The 17,070-nt window shown below is 49.4% G+C and overlaps 1 protein-coding gene across 2 annotated transcripts in view; it reads right to left on the bottom strand.

Moving 5' to 3' along the window:
- The window catches only part of GARNL3 (GTPase activating Rap/RanGAP domain like 3), a gene marked incomplete at both ends in the record, with an annotated part of 163,494 nt that overhangs the window by 49,043 nt on the left and 97,381 nt on the right, over nt 1-17,070 (bottom strand). For both annotated transcript variants that reach the window (XM_080708491.1, XM_080708490.1), the window contains 5 exons: nt 905-1,003; nt 1,845-1,920; nt 7,091-7,117; nt 11,772-11,835; nt 16,528-16,592. In XM_080708491.1, coding sequence (XP_080564617.1) covers nt 905-1,003; nt 1,845-1,920; nt 7,091-7,117; nt 11,772-11,835; nt 16,528-16,592 — 331 coding nt within the window. The remainder of the gene's footprint in view (nt 1-904; nt 1,004-1,844; nt 1,921-7,090; nt 7,118-11,771; nt 11,836-16,527; nt 16,593-17,070) is intronic.

Raw genomic sequence — 17,070 nt, forward strand, 5'->3', positions numbered from 1 at the left:
TCAGTCTGAGATCCTCCTGTCTCAGCATCCCAGGCACTGGGACTACAGGCGTGCGCCCTCTCCACCCTCTCCGTGCGCCCTCTCCATCCTCTCCGGCTGACCTCCCTCCCTGCGCTTCTCGTCTTTCCTTAGAACAGAGGAGAGAAGGAATAAAAAGCAGAGCGTTTTGACTTTTTGCCTTTCAGTTACTGTGGGTGTACAGGAGGAAATAAAGACAAGATGCATCCTAAACGCCTCCCTCAGAGAAGCCTTTCCTAATCCCCAGACTGGGCAAAACGCCCGGACGCACTCTGAACATCTTAGTTCCTGAAGTACTTAGTGCTAAACTACTTGACAGTTATCTGTTTAATATCTGTGTGGCTCAGTGAACCCTAGACTCCTGGAGAGGCAGGGGCTACACTGGTTAATCCACTCATGTCCCGAGAGCCCAGCACAGTCTCAGCACACAGGTGGTGCTCAAGAGTTAAGAGGAGCCAGATGTCACTTAATGAGGGGGACATGTCCTCAGAAACGCATCCTCAGGCAACTTCATCACCGTGTGTTCCTCGCAGAGCTCACCTACTCAGACTAAGATGGCTACGACGTCAATAGACGGATACTGTCACACAGCCACGGTCACAGATGCAGCCCCTTGTTGATGGAAATATCACACACGGTATCTGACTGTATTCATGGGAAGATCATGGCTCCTGCTGCCTCCCAGGGGCCGTGAAGGCTGACTCATTCTCACAAAGCTCGACAGATGCACGGAATGAGTCCAGTGGTCCATGTCAGGCTGGGCGTGAGGCTTGATGTCCCTCCAATCGTCTCTGGTCCATCCCTTTCCCCTCTTGTGCATATATGGACCAGGTCATCTAAGAAAACTCTACCAATCACAATGGGATCAATCGAGAGACAAGCTTACTTTTGGTGTCCAGACCGCCACGGTAGCCTGTCCAGCCCTTTAGAGTGATGGTGTCACCGAGGAGATTTAAAAATTTTTGAAAAGCTTCACTTCCAATTTCTGCAGGAAGAGGTAAAGCATAAAGAAAGTATAGGTGTCACCAAGTTCCCATTTTCTAACTGCATGGAAATCACTTGAAAATTAACTAGGCAGTGCTGCGGGCAGTGGGTAAGTAGCCACATTCCTTCTCTGTGGGGCCACGAGGAGGCTCCCAGGAGTCCCAGAAGGAACACAGAGAACGGGACAAGCCAGACTTGCCATCTCGAGAATGGGATAGCACTGCAGAAGGAACATAGCGTTACTGATTCCATTACAGTAAACAGGCACTCCCGTGATGGGCGCCAGGAAGAGCACACCAGCTTCTAATTCTCCCATCATAAAAAATCTCATAACACTTTCCACTGCTTTTGAGACTCTGTAGAACCAAATTTTTCAAGGCCACATGCTTTTCTACTTAGACTGTATCTCCAGAGCCCAGAGCCCCAGGGACAGGTGGGAACAAGATGATCGGTATTTGTAAAGTGAATGAGACTGGGCAGCAACTGCCAGACAGAATTTACCCTGAAAATTTATAAAACTGCTCCTGGGACTAAAGACTCCAACACAACAGGTGACTTCAATTTCAACGGTCAAAAATGCAACAGGGAGCCGGGCGTGGTGGCGCACGCTTGTAATCCCCATGCTCAGGAGGCGGAGACAGGAGGATCCCGCAGGTTTGAAGCCAGCGCGGCTGGCTTAAGAGACCCTGTTTCCAAATTTTAAAAAAAGTATAAAATAGGTCTGGGAATGTAGCCCGGAAGTAGAAGGGTTTCCAGGAACCCCAGTACCACCAAAAAAAAAAAAAAAAAAGCAACAGGGCGAGGCAGTTTCCATCAGCACAAGGGAGAAAGCACCCACTCACCATTACTGAACATCTCGTCGTCAGTGAGCTGCCCGTCTTTGGCAAAAAGAACTCCAAATTTGAAATTCACAGAGCCCTTCAATAAGACAACAAAAGATACGCAAGTTGGTTTTACCATCCACGCACACATCATCGTGAGACAGGCTGTTTGTTATTCAAGACCACTGTGGTCACCAGAAGGGAACGTGGATTTCTTCCTCCTGGTCATTCTGATTTTGACCGATGTGAACAGCACTCTCCCCTTTATTTTTACAGGGCTCTGTGGCTTGCAGACGAGACAAGACGCTTCCATGTGAATGTGCCCATTTGCAACTCTTTACTAATAGCCTCTGCAGGGTGTCAGGTCCCTTCCAGGGCAACACCGCGCTCCAGATAAATGGCTGCAGCAGCCCACAGGGCTGCGGCCAGGCCATCTTCTGTCCCGCCCCCTGCAACAGCCCAAATCCCAGTCAGCAAAGGACAGCTCATTGTCATTCAAAGCCCCACATAACAATCTTAGGCTGATGTCTTGTGGACTCTTTTAGAAATAGAAACGGAATCGTGGGCAATTTATACTAAAAGCTCATTTTCCCCAATTCCTAAAGACGTTTAATCTGAACAAGTCACAAAACAGATGCAGAAAAAACGCGCAAAGGCAAGCAAGCAGTTGCTCGTACAAATGTGCAGTCTACCCCCCACCCACGACCTTAGACACCAGGTAAATGAAATCTGAGCCTGCGCACAGGACAGATACCGAACCTGAGTCAGCAGCACTACGGGGAAGTGAGAGAACTGAGGGGCCGGGCCGGGAAGGGGGGGGAATGGTCTCAGTGGTGTTTTTAATGTTTTTCCCCTAAGCTGGGCAGTGGGGCTATATTATTCTCTACACTTATTGGTATGCCTGGAGTATTCCATAATAAGAAAATCCTTTGTTGCGGAAGGATGAATTTCTGCAAGGGCACCTGGCCTACTCTGGCGGGGGATTCTTGGTGGTCAATCAAGGGTTGGCTTGGAGCACTGACCGATGTCAGAGGCAGGAGGTCAAGGCAGAAAGCCTTCGGGGATCCAGGACGACTGCATCTGGGAGCATTAAGAATCTGGAAATCCCAGAGCCCGAGGCAGAGCTTCTAAACGCTGTTCTGTCTCTGTGCACCTATGAGGCAGAGCACCCCCACTGGTGATGGTGGCTTTCTACACAGAGGCAGGAAGAGGGAGGCAATCCTTCTCCCAGCTCCTGGGACGGCGGCTCTTCCCCACCACGTGGGTCTCAGCTCAAATGGCAACTTCCAGAGAGTCCTCTCCTGATCTTCTGGAACGATGCTGCCCACCCGTGGTTGCCTCCACCAGGGCACTGGTTTCTTTTCCTCACAGCGCTGTCCACACCCTGCAACTCTTTTAAATGAACTTGCATGTTTGTCTCTTCCTACGGCTAGCACCTTCTCCCTGAAGGAGGGATGGCACACATTGTACCTGCCACTGCGTCAGCGGGGCCGAGCACGGGCATTGGGGCCATTGGAGATGGATCAATACTCGCGGCAAAGCGACTGTGTGCACAGCGAGGAAAGAAACAACTGGTCAGAAGCCGGTACTCCTCGTCAGCCGCCTGCGGCGACCCCGCCTCCTCAAATCCAGCTTCCCATGAGGTTCTTGGGAGCCTGCGGGGACCCTGCGCTAGGGGTTTCTACAGTTTGTCACTTTCCTGTCTGTTTTGGAAGGGACGGTGGCATTCGTGTGCTTCCAAGATGCTGGCCCTCTTTCATTCCTTGGAGCCCCTTACAAAGCAACTATGGCAATCGGTAGGTCCTAATCGGAGGCCCTAGTGGGGTAGCTACGTGGGGACTGGAGCAAAGGTTCTCCGCGTTGAGCTGGCATCTGGATTCCCTGGAGGACTTGTTAGATAGATTGCTGGGTCCCGGCCCACAGTGTCCCGCTCAGCAGGGCTGGGATAGGGTCCCTCAGTTTGCACGTAACAGGAGCTCAGGGGTGCCGATGCTGCTGGTCCAGGAAGCCCACTCTGAGGATGAATGGACTAGAGGGGCCATCCAGAGGATGCCAGAAGGCTCCGAATCAGGTCAACCTGGACTCATGGCCAGTGAGACCAGGGCAAAAGGACTAGGTCAGTGATCAGAGCTCTGGGCCACGAACTGACAGCCTGCTGGGACCAGCAGGCACCTACGAAGTCCAGCTACAGGCAGGATGGGGAAGTCCAGGGGCGGGAGACTTGCCCACAGCAGGGGCAGGAGCTGGAGCTCGGGCTCTTGACTTTCCCATCAGGGATCTTGCCGGTATCCTGGCAGTGTCTTCTCCAGCTCTACTTCTACCTGACCACCGGCCAAGTTTTAAAAGCCTTACAGGCTGTTCTGACACTGGTCCCATGCTACCCGTTCCTGGCTCAGGTGGCGACCCCAGAGGCACTGGTGTAGCGAGGCTTGGTTAAGTCTTCATCACACAGAATCAGGGTCTACTGAAGAACTGCAGAGTCTGTAGGGCATGGCGGGGTGCAGGGGGAGGATCTTTTAGGTACCTGTGCTCCCACGGGCACAGGATATTCAAGGTCACTTATAGGCAGGGAGAACAGGCATCTAAGTTTTCTAAGATGGCTCTGGATATAATCTGTTTTGTCTGTTATCCTGGTATTATCAGTACTTTGTTATGGTACTGGGGATGGAACCCAGGAGCATTCTACCTCCACGCTACACCCCAGGTCTATTCTTTATTCTTTATTTTTATTATTCTTTTTATTTTTTGGTACTGGGGATTGAATCCAGGGGCATTTTACCTCCAAGCTACACTACCAGACTTATTTTATTTTTTGGTGGTACTGAGGTTCCTGGAAACCCTTCTACCTCCAAGCTACACTCCCAGACCTATTTTTTAATATTTTTATTTGGAAACGGGGTCTCTTAAGCCAGTGCGGCTGGCTTCGAACCTGCGTGATCCTCCTGTCTCTGCCTCCCAAGTGCGGGGATTACAAGCGTGCGCCACCATGCCCGGCATTTTTTTTATTCTTTATTTTGAAACAGGGTTTCACTAAGTTGTGGAGGGCCTTGCTAAGTAGCTGAGGCTGGCCGCGAACCCGGTTCCTCTTCTCAGCCTCGCAAGTACTGAGATTCCAAGCGTGTTCCACTATGCCTGACTGTTTAAGACTTTAAAAGGTCCCAGTTTAAATGATAAGTTATATGGGACCTCCTGCATTCGAGGGAGATCCCAGGAAAACGAGTTAAGGCCTTGTTGCAAGGCGTTGCTAAGTTCTTAAATCCCTTATGGGGCTTCCTTTAGGTACTTTGGTTTCTAGGACTTCCCAAGAATGTCCATGACACATACAGAGTCTTTATCTATTTCCAGACCGCAAGGTATTGTTCAGTGTAATAAGATATCTCATATTTTAGGAAGGATTGTTTAACCTGAGGCTACATGACCATAATGGATCGTTTCGAGTTGTTTTCTGGTGCTGGGGACTAAGCGCAGGCCTCACCCATGCCGAGGACACACACTCTACCACCGAGCCATCCCCGGCCCCTGACAGGTCATACTGAACAAGCCACTGGACAGAACACCACCGGCGCTTCACGGCTCACTGCGGTGCTGGGTCTTCCGGGGTGCAGGGGAACTGTCGAGGTGCCAAGACCTGGGTAAGACCTGGGTCCCTGGAGGGAGGTAACTGCTCCAGGCCTGAGTCCTGCTCAGACACAGGGACAGGGTCGCATTTGTCACTCCTATTTGTATGGAACGTAAAACGCGTAGGTTCTCAATTTTATGAGACAAAATTGAACATGATTACAAACCGGTGTGCAGACGCATTCTTTGGAATGAGCGTATGCTGGGAATTATAATCCTCTGTGAAAAGGGGAAGTATGAGCGAAAACTAGAGTCCCAGAGATTCCAGGAGAATCTTTTGGAGCTGAGAAAGGGTGGTCTTATTAAAAACCCCGCTCATTACTCTGCGGGACCCTGCGCTTGCTCCTCCAGCCCCCTTGGCCGCCCCCTGGGCTTCAGCATGGGCTGCTCTGTCCTCTCATGGGCACCTCTCTGTGCAGGGACAAGCAAAACATGGCTCCTAGGACCCTGGCAGCACTTTATCAAGCAGCTAACTCTTCAGAAACATCCTGGCGTTATTTTTGAACATTTTTCCTGCCCATCTTTGCAGCTGATAGACTAGGATTGGGATGAGAACTTCCCAGTTGATCTTAGCTGTGAGGCTGCAGGCCAAATGGAAATGCCAGGGTCACACGGCTCTCAGACAAGCTCTGGAGGATACCACCTGTCGCTCATACCTCCCCAAGTCCTCATAACAAGGGACTCCTGCTGCTTCTAGCAATTATCCCCTTACTCAGGAAACAAAACTGAAGGTCAGAGACTTGGCCTGCAGAAGCCAGGCCAGAGAAGATGGGGTGGTGTCACGATACCACCCTGGTCACGGCGGAGGCGCTGAGGAGGGGATTAGGGACAGTCTATGAAGATGTACCAACGGGATTTCATGGTGGATTAGATATGGGAGTGAGAGAAAGACAGGCTTCAGGGACTTTACCGAGCTTGGCCTGAGCAACTGGAAAAATGAATCGCCATTACTGAGGGCATATTATGCATAAAGCATCACTCATTTTCTTAGTTGCCCATTGATAACGTTTTGGATAGCTTCCTCTATTAGTTATGTACTTAGATAATCAAATACACTTTTTTTTTTTTTTTTGGTGGTACTGGGGTTCCTGGAAGCCCTTCTACCTCCGGGCTACACTCCCACGGGCTACACTCCCAGACCTAGTTTTTAACTTTATGTGGAAACAGGGTCTCTTAAACCAGCGAGGCTGGCTCTGAACCAGCGCGATCCTCCTGTTTCTGCCTCCCAAGCGCGGGGATTACAAGCGTGCGCCACCACGCCTGGCTAATCAAATACACTTTTAAACAACGGGGGAAACGGGATGGAAAAACACAAATAAATTTGACATTTATTGAGAGCCTGCTACTGATGCACAAACACCCTGTTGTAATTGAATAGAGATGAAGGCCTCAGTACTCACCTCGCAAAAAGCTGACATTTGAGTGTTTCCAAGCAGATTCAGGGGGCTTGCTTTTCTATCCTTATCTAGCTACATGGAAAATTCTGAAGCATGCCTTGGGAAAGCTCTCAGCAAAGTCTGTGAGAACACCACACTGCGAATCTGCCTGGAGGTTAGGCTGAGAAGAGGCCGCCCTCCTGTCCAAGGGGAGGTGCGACTGCAGCAGGAGGCTGAGCAGGGGGGAGCAAACTGATCCATGGAAACACTCACCTCTTGCTCTTCAAGAACCAGCAGGTCCTGCCAAGCAAAGTGTCAAAAGTTAGGTGCATGCATAGTGGCCATCGTTTAACTCTGGCTCTCTCTGAGCGCCAAACTTCAGTTTACTCCCACAATTTTGTGTTAAGACATTCTGAAAATAATAAAAGTTGCTGATGGTTCTTTCTCGGGGGGGGGGGGGGACAAACAAACACACAACAAAACTATGGCCAAAGGCGGAAGCCACGCACCTCAGGGTCCCCTCTCACCTGCCCGACACTGGCTCGGATCCTCTCCTAAGATCAGCGTGCGGCAGGGACCCTAAAGCATCCTGGCCTTGAATCCTCGCTGTCACGTGCTACCTGTGTCTGGGCACAAGTCTTTACCCCCATTTGGGCCTCTGCTTTCTTACCATGGCCCAAGGATCACTACTGTCCTAGCCCTGGCAGGTGTGTGAACTGCCTGGCACCCAGCAGAGACGTAATCGACCTTCAACAACTTTCCTTCTCATTCTCAGTCACTCCCCCGACAGATCTGTGAACTAACTACACGGAAGTCCCATCTCCCACAGCTTCTAAGAGTGTGGTTCTGGCTGGGAAGTGGGCGCTGAGGCCTGAGGCTCCAGCTGGATCCGTGGGTGAGCAAGCCGGCGGGTGGGCCGGGGAAGCCACGGCTGCGAGAGGAAAGCAGAGGGGTGAGGGGGGTGCAGAGGGGCCGAAGCCCTCACCCTCCTTCTCGCCCAAGGCTCTCTGGAGAGGAGCCATGTCGACTGGGCCCCTGGCAATCCTGAAGGAACTGCGTGAAGTACAGACCCCCACTTCACTTAAGAGGAGTCTCTTGAGTTCAGAACTCCGCCATCCTGATCGGGACTTCATATTTGTGTCACTGTACATTTCATTGAGAAATTCTCTTTTTATTGTAGTTTCTTTGGATCTTCTGAACCACTCCGTGACTGAGTTACAGGTTAAGAGGCTCCCGGGAAAGCTAAGTGCCGGATCTGGGGTCGGGGTCTCCTACCCCCACAGCGTTCCTCCCCACCAGCTGCGGGGAAGGAGGTGGGGGACACTCACACCTGCCAAGTTCTGGTTGCACGTTCAGTGACGGGACCCTTTGCCTCTGGTTTGGGCTGGTGCTGGGGCTCGTGCTGTGCAAGCTGGAGGAGCAGCAGGAGTCCTGGCTGCATCTGGGGCAAGGGCTCATGCCCAGATTCAGGGGTGGGGCATGTCACAGCCACCAGGTGACATTTATTCTGAAGTCTCCTCATTTTTGGTGATGTCTGCTCAGAAGCAGGTGCTCCTGTCACATGTCATGGCTGGACAACGTTCCACTCAACACAATTCAGGTTTAAAATATATTCTGTTCCTGAATTTGTGAGTATCAGCTAGGTCCTCTGTGTACTGCTTCCCAGTTTGTCATTTTAGCCTGGGAGGTGTAATAGTGACTTGTAAGTGTGTGTGTGTGTGTGTGTGTGTGTGTGTGTGTGTGTTTCTGTGTGTGTGTGTGTGTGTTTCTGTGTGGTACTGGAGATTGAACCCAGGGGCATTCTATCTCTGAGCTTTACCCCAAGACTCATTTATTTTTTTCTTTTAAAACAGGGCCTTGGTAGGTTGATGAGAATCTTATTAAGTTGTTGAGGTTGGTCTTGGACTTGTGATCCTCCTAATTTAGTCTTCCAAATAGTGGGATTACAAGTGAGCGCCAACACACCCAGCTGTAATACTGTTTCTTAATACAGTCCTACTGGTGATGTTTTTGATAGAGGTATGATTGTTATAGTTGGTTTGGGGCTTATGCCTTTTTTTTCCCTTTACACATATATGACATTTGGGAGGAATCAGTTTTAATTTTCTTTTTGGTACTGGGAATTGAACCCAGGGGCATTCTACCTCTGAGCTACCTTCTCAGCCCTATTTTATTTTTATTTTGAAACAAGGTCTCACTAGGTTGATGAGAGTCTCACTACTTGCTGAGGCTGGCTGCAAACTTGTAATCCCACTGTTTCAGCTCCCAAGTCCTGGGATTACAAGTGTGTGCCACCATGCCTGATTTACTTTTTTTTTTTTTTTAACTTAGAAATGCTTTAAAATTCAAATTTAGTCTTAGAGATTTTTATAAAACCCCTGGTCGTTTGGGAAAGTTATATCACTACTACTTGGAAACAAAACTGATGGGAAGAAGCAGAGCCCAGGCTTCTCCACACACTCGAAGACGGTTAATTACACACGGCCTCCGTAAAGACTTTGGTGGGGAGAAATGTGTCTATAGTCTGCGGGCCGAAGGACGGGGAGCATCTGAAGCAGCAGCGGTCCCTTCCCTCTCGGTGGAATCCCTCTGTGATGCCATGGCTGTGTTTCTGTCACTCCTTGGGGCCTGTGATGGTTAACAGCTCCTTCCCCATTTCCTGAAGCTGTTTACTTACGGGCTTCTAAGGGAGATGTGCATAAATGCAATGGCAGCTCTAATCACCTGCGTGCAGAGCCCAAGCCTCTCACGCACAGAGGATGGGAGGCTCCGGAGGCTCCTTATTAAGGTCAAGACACAACTGTGAGCCGGGCGTGGTGGCGCAGGCTTATAATCCCAGCATTCGGGAGGCTGAGATCGGAGGGTCCGGGTTTGAGGACAGCCTTAGCTACTTAGTGAGGCCCCTTTCAACTCAGTGAGACCCTCTATCAAAATAAAGACTAAAAAATAGGGCCGGGGGGTTGGGGTGGTGTAGCTCAGAGGTAGAATGCTTCTGGGTCCCATCCCTAGTACTGCAAACCAAACAAAATAAAAACACACAACTGTGCAGAAAGCACAGAAGGGTCTTTTGTTTGGTCAAAACCAGGCACAGTGATGACATAAGCAGGCAGCGTGCTGCTAGACCTTTCTTCTTGCCCTCCTTTATTCTGCAGGAGAGAGAGGGAGGGAGGGAGAAAGAGAGAGAGAGAGAGAGAGAGAGCAAGCAGACGGACGGCTGAGCAGAAGTGAGCTCTGCTGGGGGATTGTGAGACTATGGAGGGAGGGAGACCCTGCAGCTCTGGGACCTTTGGGGTTGTGTCTGGGCGCAGGGACGGTGGGGTCACACCCAAGCTTGAAGAAGGAAGGATTAAGGATTAAGAATGTGTATAAAGAAGGGGCAAAGGCATGCTGGTAATGATGTATTTATAATTTGAATTTGTTTTGAAATTTGCTATAAGGCTGGGCCTGGTGCCACACGCTTGTAATACCAGTACTTGGGAGGCTGAGGCAGGAGGATCTCAGGCTCGTGGACAGCCTCCTCTACTTAGTGAGGCCCTCTGCAACTTACTGAGACCCTGTTTCAAAATAAAAGAAAAAAAAATAGGGCTAGGGGTGTAGGTCAGAGATAGAATGCCCCTGGGTTCAATCCTCAATACCGCAAATAAATAAATAAATAAAAGAAAAAATTGCTATGAAGACATAACTTTTAAGCATGGCACTGCTTAAAGTTGCTTAATTTATCTTAAACACCTCTTTTTTTTTTTTTTTTTCCCAAGTGCCTTCTGGGGTTAGGGCAGAGTACAAATACTATTCAAAGAATTCAATCAAAACAAAAGATATGAAAATCTACAACTCTATATATTTAGGGTAAACTTAGTTGAGAGCCAATAACTTCATTTTCAAACAGAGCAAAAATTGAAGGCATGTAGACAGACTGCCCACGCTCCGATCAATCCTCCTCATCCTGAGTTACCCCCAAATAAATGTAAACACAATGACCTTCTGCTCAGACACCCCGCTCTCCCGCCACCTCCAGACGAGATTCCATGCTGGGCTGCAGCCTGTCCCGCACACATGGCCCTGTCACCACCAACCCCTGACCCTCAGCCTTGCCACATGGGGGCTGAGCTGCTGGTTGTGAGCTTTCAAAGCTAGTATGGTTGATAGCTTTCTGATGAAACTTATCCAGATTATGACAAGTTTTTCTTCATGCTGACTGTTCTCCTTTTAACAGTAAGTCCTAAGAAACACAATGGTGGCTTTTGAGACGTTCTCAATCCTATGCTACTTAGCACAGTGCTGAGTCAGACCTACATGAGGAAGACCACATTTTGTGTCTTATTAATCTCCTCCTCCTCCTTCTTCTTCCTCCTCTTCCTCTTCTTCTTTTTTTTTTTTTTTTTTTCAGTACTGGGAATAGAACCCAGGGACATTCTACCTCCAAGCAACAGCCCCAGCCCTATTTTTCATTCTTTATTTTGAAGCAGGGTCTCCCTGAGTTGCGGAGGGCCTCACTAAGTACCTGAGGCTGGCCGTGAACCCAGATCCTCCTGTCTCAGCCTCCCACATGCTGGTCAAGTGTGCGCCACCACGCCCGGTGTGTCTTGTTAATTGTCAAAAATCTCTTTCACATTTCACATAATTCTATATCACTCAGAAAAAAGACTGGCTCTTAAGCCAATGAGATCGCTCTGGACACACTCCTTACTGGTCCATGATCGAGGACCACACAGCGTGGCGGCTCTCGGCTGTGGCTCTGTGTCAGCACCACTGAGGGACTTTGGGGAGAGAGAGAGGCTCCCAGGCTGTGCCCGAGTCTCAGCAAGTCAAGCAAGACATGAGGTTCTCCCAGGAGGATGTCTCAGAAGCTGCACAGATGGTTCACTCTGAGTCCTAGGCCAAGAATCACCCAGTCGGTTCTATCCCAACACGGTGACCAATTTTAAACAATACGAAGAACAAAAATTTCCATTACCTTTTGGATCTCAGGATGAAAAATTTCCCTGGGGCCTTTTTCAAATTTGTCCAGATTCATGGCACTGAAATAGAAGACAGAATGAGCGAGTGTGGTGGAGGCTCAGTGGTGTGGCGCGAGTCTCAGCTCTCCAGAGAAGCCAAGCAACACGTTCCAGAAGACCACGCTGGTTCTCTGCAGGGCCTGGCCCACAGGAGAAGCGAGTCTTCATCACCACAGTCGGCTTGACCTACATAACCGCCTCTAGAGACGCTCATCTGAGGAGGGGAGGGAAGGGACCGGAAACATCTGTCTCAGGTACCCTTGACTAATTCCCCGATTCCTATTTTTATTTACTAAAGCAATAGGAAGTGTTTCAGGTCGACATTTCTTTCTTCCTGTGGCAACTGTTCTGTGCAGGGGCAAAGCGTTCTTAAGAGGTTTTTGTTGTTGTTTTGTTGGTTCTGGGGATGGAGCCAGGGGATTTTACCTCTGAGCTATACCTCCAGCCCCCTTTGTTTTTTTAAATTTTGAAACAGGTTTCGCTAAATCGCTGAGGCTGGCCTTGAGCCTCTGATCCTCCTGTCTCGGCCTCCCTAATACTGGGATTATAAGTGTATACCATGCCTGGCTGAGAGTGGTTTTTGATGGTCTACTTTGGACAAGCAATGCTAATCTCCTCAAGGCTAAACTGCTCTAGGGGCAAAGCAGGGAGAGTGAACTAGACGACCTAAGTCCTTTACCTGGGATCGCAGCACTCACAGACCTAAGTCCTTTACCTGGGATTGCAGCACTCACACAGAGCTAAGTCCTTTACCTAGGATTGCAGCACTCACTCACAGACCTAAGTCCTTTACCTAGGATTGCAGTACTCACTCACAGACCTAAGTCCTTTACCTGGGATCGCAGCACTCACAGACCTAAGTCCTTTACCTGGGATCGCAGCACTCACAGACCTAAGTCCTTTACCTGGGATTGCAGCACTCACTCACAGACCTAAGTCCTTTACCTAGATCGCAGCACTCACAGACCTAAGTCCTTTACCTAGATCGCAGCACTCACAGACCTAAGTCCTTTACCTAGGATTGCAGCACTCACAGACCTAAGTCCTTTACCTAGATCGCAGCACTCACAGACCTAAGTCCTTTACCTAGGATTGCAGCACTCACAGACCTAAGTCCTTTACCTGGGATCGCAGCACTCACAGTTGAAAGGCACAAGTAACAGGAACCGATGTGTGTGTGGTGCTCGCTGTATGCCCGGCTCCTGCTTGCCGTTAGGCGCTTTGTGTGGGTTACTTCATCTAGTCCCTGTGAGGTGAGAACTACTTTGTCTCATTTAACTTTTTTCTTTTCTTTCTTTCTTTCTTTCTTTCTTTCTTTCTTTCTTTCTTTCTTTCTTTCCTTCTTTTTCTCTTTCTTTTCTTTCTTTCATACTGGAGATTGAAACCAGGGGCATTCTATCTCTGAGCTATACCCCCAGTCCTACTTCCTTTTTTACTCTGAAACAGGCCTCTCCAAATGTCTGAGGGCCTTGCTAAGTTGCTGAGGCTGGCCTTGAACCTGTGAGCTTCCTGTCTCAGTCTCCAAGTACTGAGTGCCGCGCCTTCTTCCCAGTCTAAAATTGAGCAAGGCTCGTTTTAGCAGGAATGCTGAACAGCAGACATTCCCTGGAATGGGGTGCACGGCATCTCCTTCTGGGGAATAGTATTAGGCATGGGCATTTGGGGATTTTTTGAAATTGGCCTTGTTACCAAAAAGATACTTGAGACTTATTAATGGCCCCAAATTGTTTAAAATAATTCAAGATTTACTCCCTGAAGCTTTAACATTTATGTATGGGTTGCACTTAAATTTCCAAATGACCGATCTAACAAGAATTCTATAAAGACTCAGACAATAACAAGCAGAACAAGCCGCTTTTTTTGTGTGTGTGTGTGGTACTGGGGTTCCTGGAAGCCCTTCTACCTCCGGGCTACACTCCCAGACCTATTTTTACATTTTTAAAATTTGGAAACAGGGTCTCCTAAGCCAGCGCCGCGGCTGGCTTCGAACCTGCGCGATCCTCCTGTCTCTGCCTCCCAAGCGCGGGGATTACAAGCGTGCGCCACCACGCCCGGCCAGAACAAGCCTTAAAGGCAACCGATCCTCCCCAGGCTTTTCCCAAGCAAACATTAACAATACACCTAAAACAGCCAAGACAAGTTGTTCCCACCGTCATGAATTTTAAAAAGCCAGCATATGTGATCAGAGGTAGGCTATGGTAGAGTGCCTACTGACCCCAGTAACCCTGCCCCCTTGGTCACACAATGGGTACGTGGACAGCAGCAGAATAGATGGGAACCAGGCACAGCCTTGGGACAAGGGAAAGTATGAAACGTTCCTCTCCCCAGTAGTGCCTACTGATTAAAATCAACGATGTATATCAATCAGGGAGTATAATGCTTAGCATAGGATAGTATTATGATATTACATTAGTGGTTAATGATAAACTTCTGATCTTTTCCATGGTTGCTTGTAAGAGGAAATGTTCCCTTAAAAAAGAAACTGGCCGTCTGTCACCTTGCCTTGATGTATTAGTTCTTTGTATGCTTACTGATGGATTAATTCTGGAAAAAATTGTCAGAGTAGAATGTAGCCCAAAAAAAGTATAAAATGCTTGCCAAAACTGAAAGTGAACAGAGCAGCTTCACTCTCCGTTGCGTCTGTGTGCTGTTTCTCTGCTGTACTTCGCCGACTCCTCGCCCCACCGCTCGCGGACCCCTGACTCTTGCTAGGGCTGGACCCCGGCAACTGAAATGACAGGTATGTGCCACCACATCTGGCCCCAGCCCTTTTTATTTTGAAACAAGTTCTCACTAAGTTGCTGAGGGTCTGGGTAAGTTTCTGAGGCTGGCATTGAACCCGCAGTCCTCCTGTCTCAGCCTCCCCAGTCCTGCGACTACAGGTGTGCACCACACGCCCAGCTCCATTTAACTTCACTTGAGTGTGTGTCCTGGATAAAGAACCCAGGGCCCTGTGCACGGCAGGCAAGCACGGCCACCGAACCCCACCCCTAGGCCGTGTCCTCATTTTAAAAGTGAGGAAACAGAGGCTCCGAGTGAGGATTTCAACCTAGGCTTATCAGACTCCAGAAATTTGTATTTTAATTTCCTTTTAAGTTTTCAAATTCATGTCTGTAACAAAAAGAAGGTAAACTTTCCTTCTGTTGTGAGCAACTGTAGAAGTTTTAGTCTTCCTCATCTCTAAAATCTGGCCGTGACTTGCTCTGGTTATGAGCCATGTACTGAAAGTGAGGCCCCCGCTCACGGAATGACGTGAAATTCTAACTAACTGAGACAACTAGTCTTTTTTTTTTTTTTTTTTTTTCAGTACTGGGAATTGAACTCAGGGCATTCTACCTTGGCGCTACATCCCCAGCCCAGTTGCAAAGGGCCTTACTAAGTAGCTGAGGCCGTCTGCGAACCACAGCCTCCCAAATGCTGAGATGACAAGTGTGCGCCGCCATGCCTGGCTCAAGTCACAGAACTCTTAAGCCAGTAAGTTCAAAGTATTATATTAGTCTCAGAGCAGGCTAACGTTTATGCTTCTTAGAAGCGGCAGGGCATTTCTGTGCCCCGTGAAATGCCAACCTCCTTCTCCATGCTTTCTTAACTCGGGCTCCGACTTCTCCAGGGGGACCCGGAAGGCTGTGCGCAGACAGGAGGAGGCCAGCAATTTGGAGACCAACTCAAGCTTGAAAATGAGATAAAAGTTTTACTTCCTAATGTTGGTGTCATTTAACCAGCCAGCTGCAATCACCCTGAGACACACTCTCTCTCTCTAAAAGCCATGTTGGCCAGTCACTAAGATGTGCTCCCTGGCAACCCTGACACCTCCTACCACCACCCCGTTGCAGATGCGTGGACGGGAAATCACCAGGGCTCTGGGGCACAAGCTGGCACAAGCGGTTAGGAGCCCAGCCCTGGAGTCAGGCGGACCTAGGTTTAAATCCTCTGTTCCCCAGCTGCAAGGACTTTGCCAAATCCCTTCACTCCCTTGAGACTCTGGCCCCTGATAAGCCAGTGGAGATAATCACAGATCTACTGTGTGGAGCACACTTAAAGATTTACTCACAGCGCGGCTGCGAGGCGTTTAGCGCAGCGCTTGACAAAGAAACTACTGTTATTAGGGTGTAACATCTAAGCTGGTGAAGAAGTGGCAGTCTCCATGGAGTGGTGGCATCCCCAGAGGAGGCTGCCACCGGGCGTGGGAGTGACGCGGGGTGAGGGCTGGGAAGGTGGGGGCCCCGGAGGCAGCTGAGCGGGCAGCAGCCAGATGTTCTCATCACTTAACTCTCTGGCGGAGAATGAGCACATTCTCGTCAGAGCAGCTTTTGCTGACATCTGGGTTTCTATTTCAAAGTATAAAAATGAAAGGCAAAATATTTCTTGATTTTCTTTCTAAAACCAAAGTATCTGAGTGAATGCAGCGTGGAGATGCTGGGGGGGGGGGCGGTGCTGGATCCGCAGGGCCAGTGCTTGGGTCTCAGCTCCACCTTGCACTCGCTGTGTGAGTCTCTCTCTGAGCCTCTCTTTCTCCATCTGTAGGATGCGGCAGCAATGGTACCCGCCTCATAGGGCCGCTGTCATGTCTGCCTGGGGAACGCACGCCCAGGGCTCAGCAGAAGGCCCGGCGAGCCGTCGAGGCTCTGTGGGAAGGTCATCAGAGTGGTCGTAGGAAAGCATTCAGAAAGGCCTCCAACTGGCGGCATGGGTTCTCTGCTCATTGGCACTCACCTTAAGATGGACTTCACCGAGAGAGTTTTGTTGGGACTGTAGGGAAGGCATATTTTCTGCGTGCCCTGGAAAAGTCAAATCACAGAGTCAGGGAGGAGGGTGGTAGCTTCCAACTCTAAAAACTTCTCACTTGACTACTGAAAATAAACTGCTGTGGGGCATGGTGGAGCTCATCTGTAATCCAGTTCCTGGGAGGCTGAGACAGGAGCATCACAGGTTCGGGGACGTCTCAGCTACTTAGTGAGGCCCTCAGCAACATTGTGAGGCCCTGTTTCAAAATAAAAATAAAAAGGCTGGGAGTGTAGCTCAGAGGTAGAATGCCCCTGGGTCTACCTCCCAGTAGAAAGAAAGAAGGAAAGGAGGAAGGAAGGGAAGAAAGAAGAAAAACCATGCCCAGTCTTTCCCATGCTTCCTCAAAGGCCACATGTAGGAATAAACCTTCTATGTTGGAAGAAAACCTAGCTGAGGTCTGACCATATCTTCTACTCTTTCCTGACCCCAAATAGTTAGGGCCTTGAGCATGGCTCTTCCGAGTCTTTGAAT

This window comes from Muscardinus avellanarius (assembly GCF_963383645.1).
Source record: "Muscardinus avellanarius genome assembly, chromosome: 13".
Lineage (NCBI taxonomy): Eukaryota > Metazoa > Chordata > Mammalia > Rodentia > Gliridae > Muscardinus > Muscardinus avellanarius.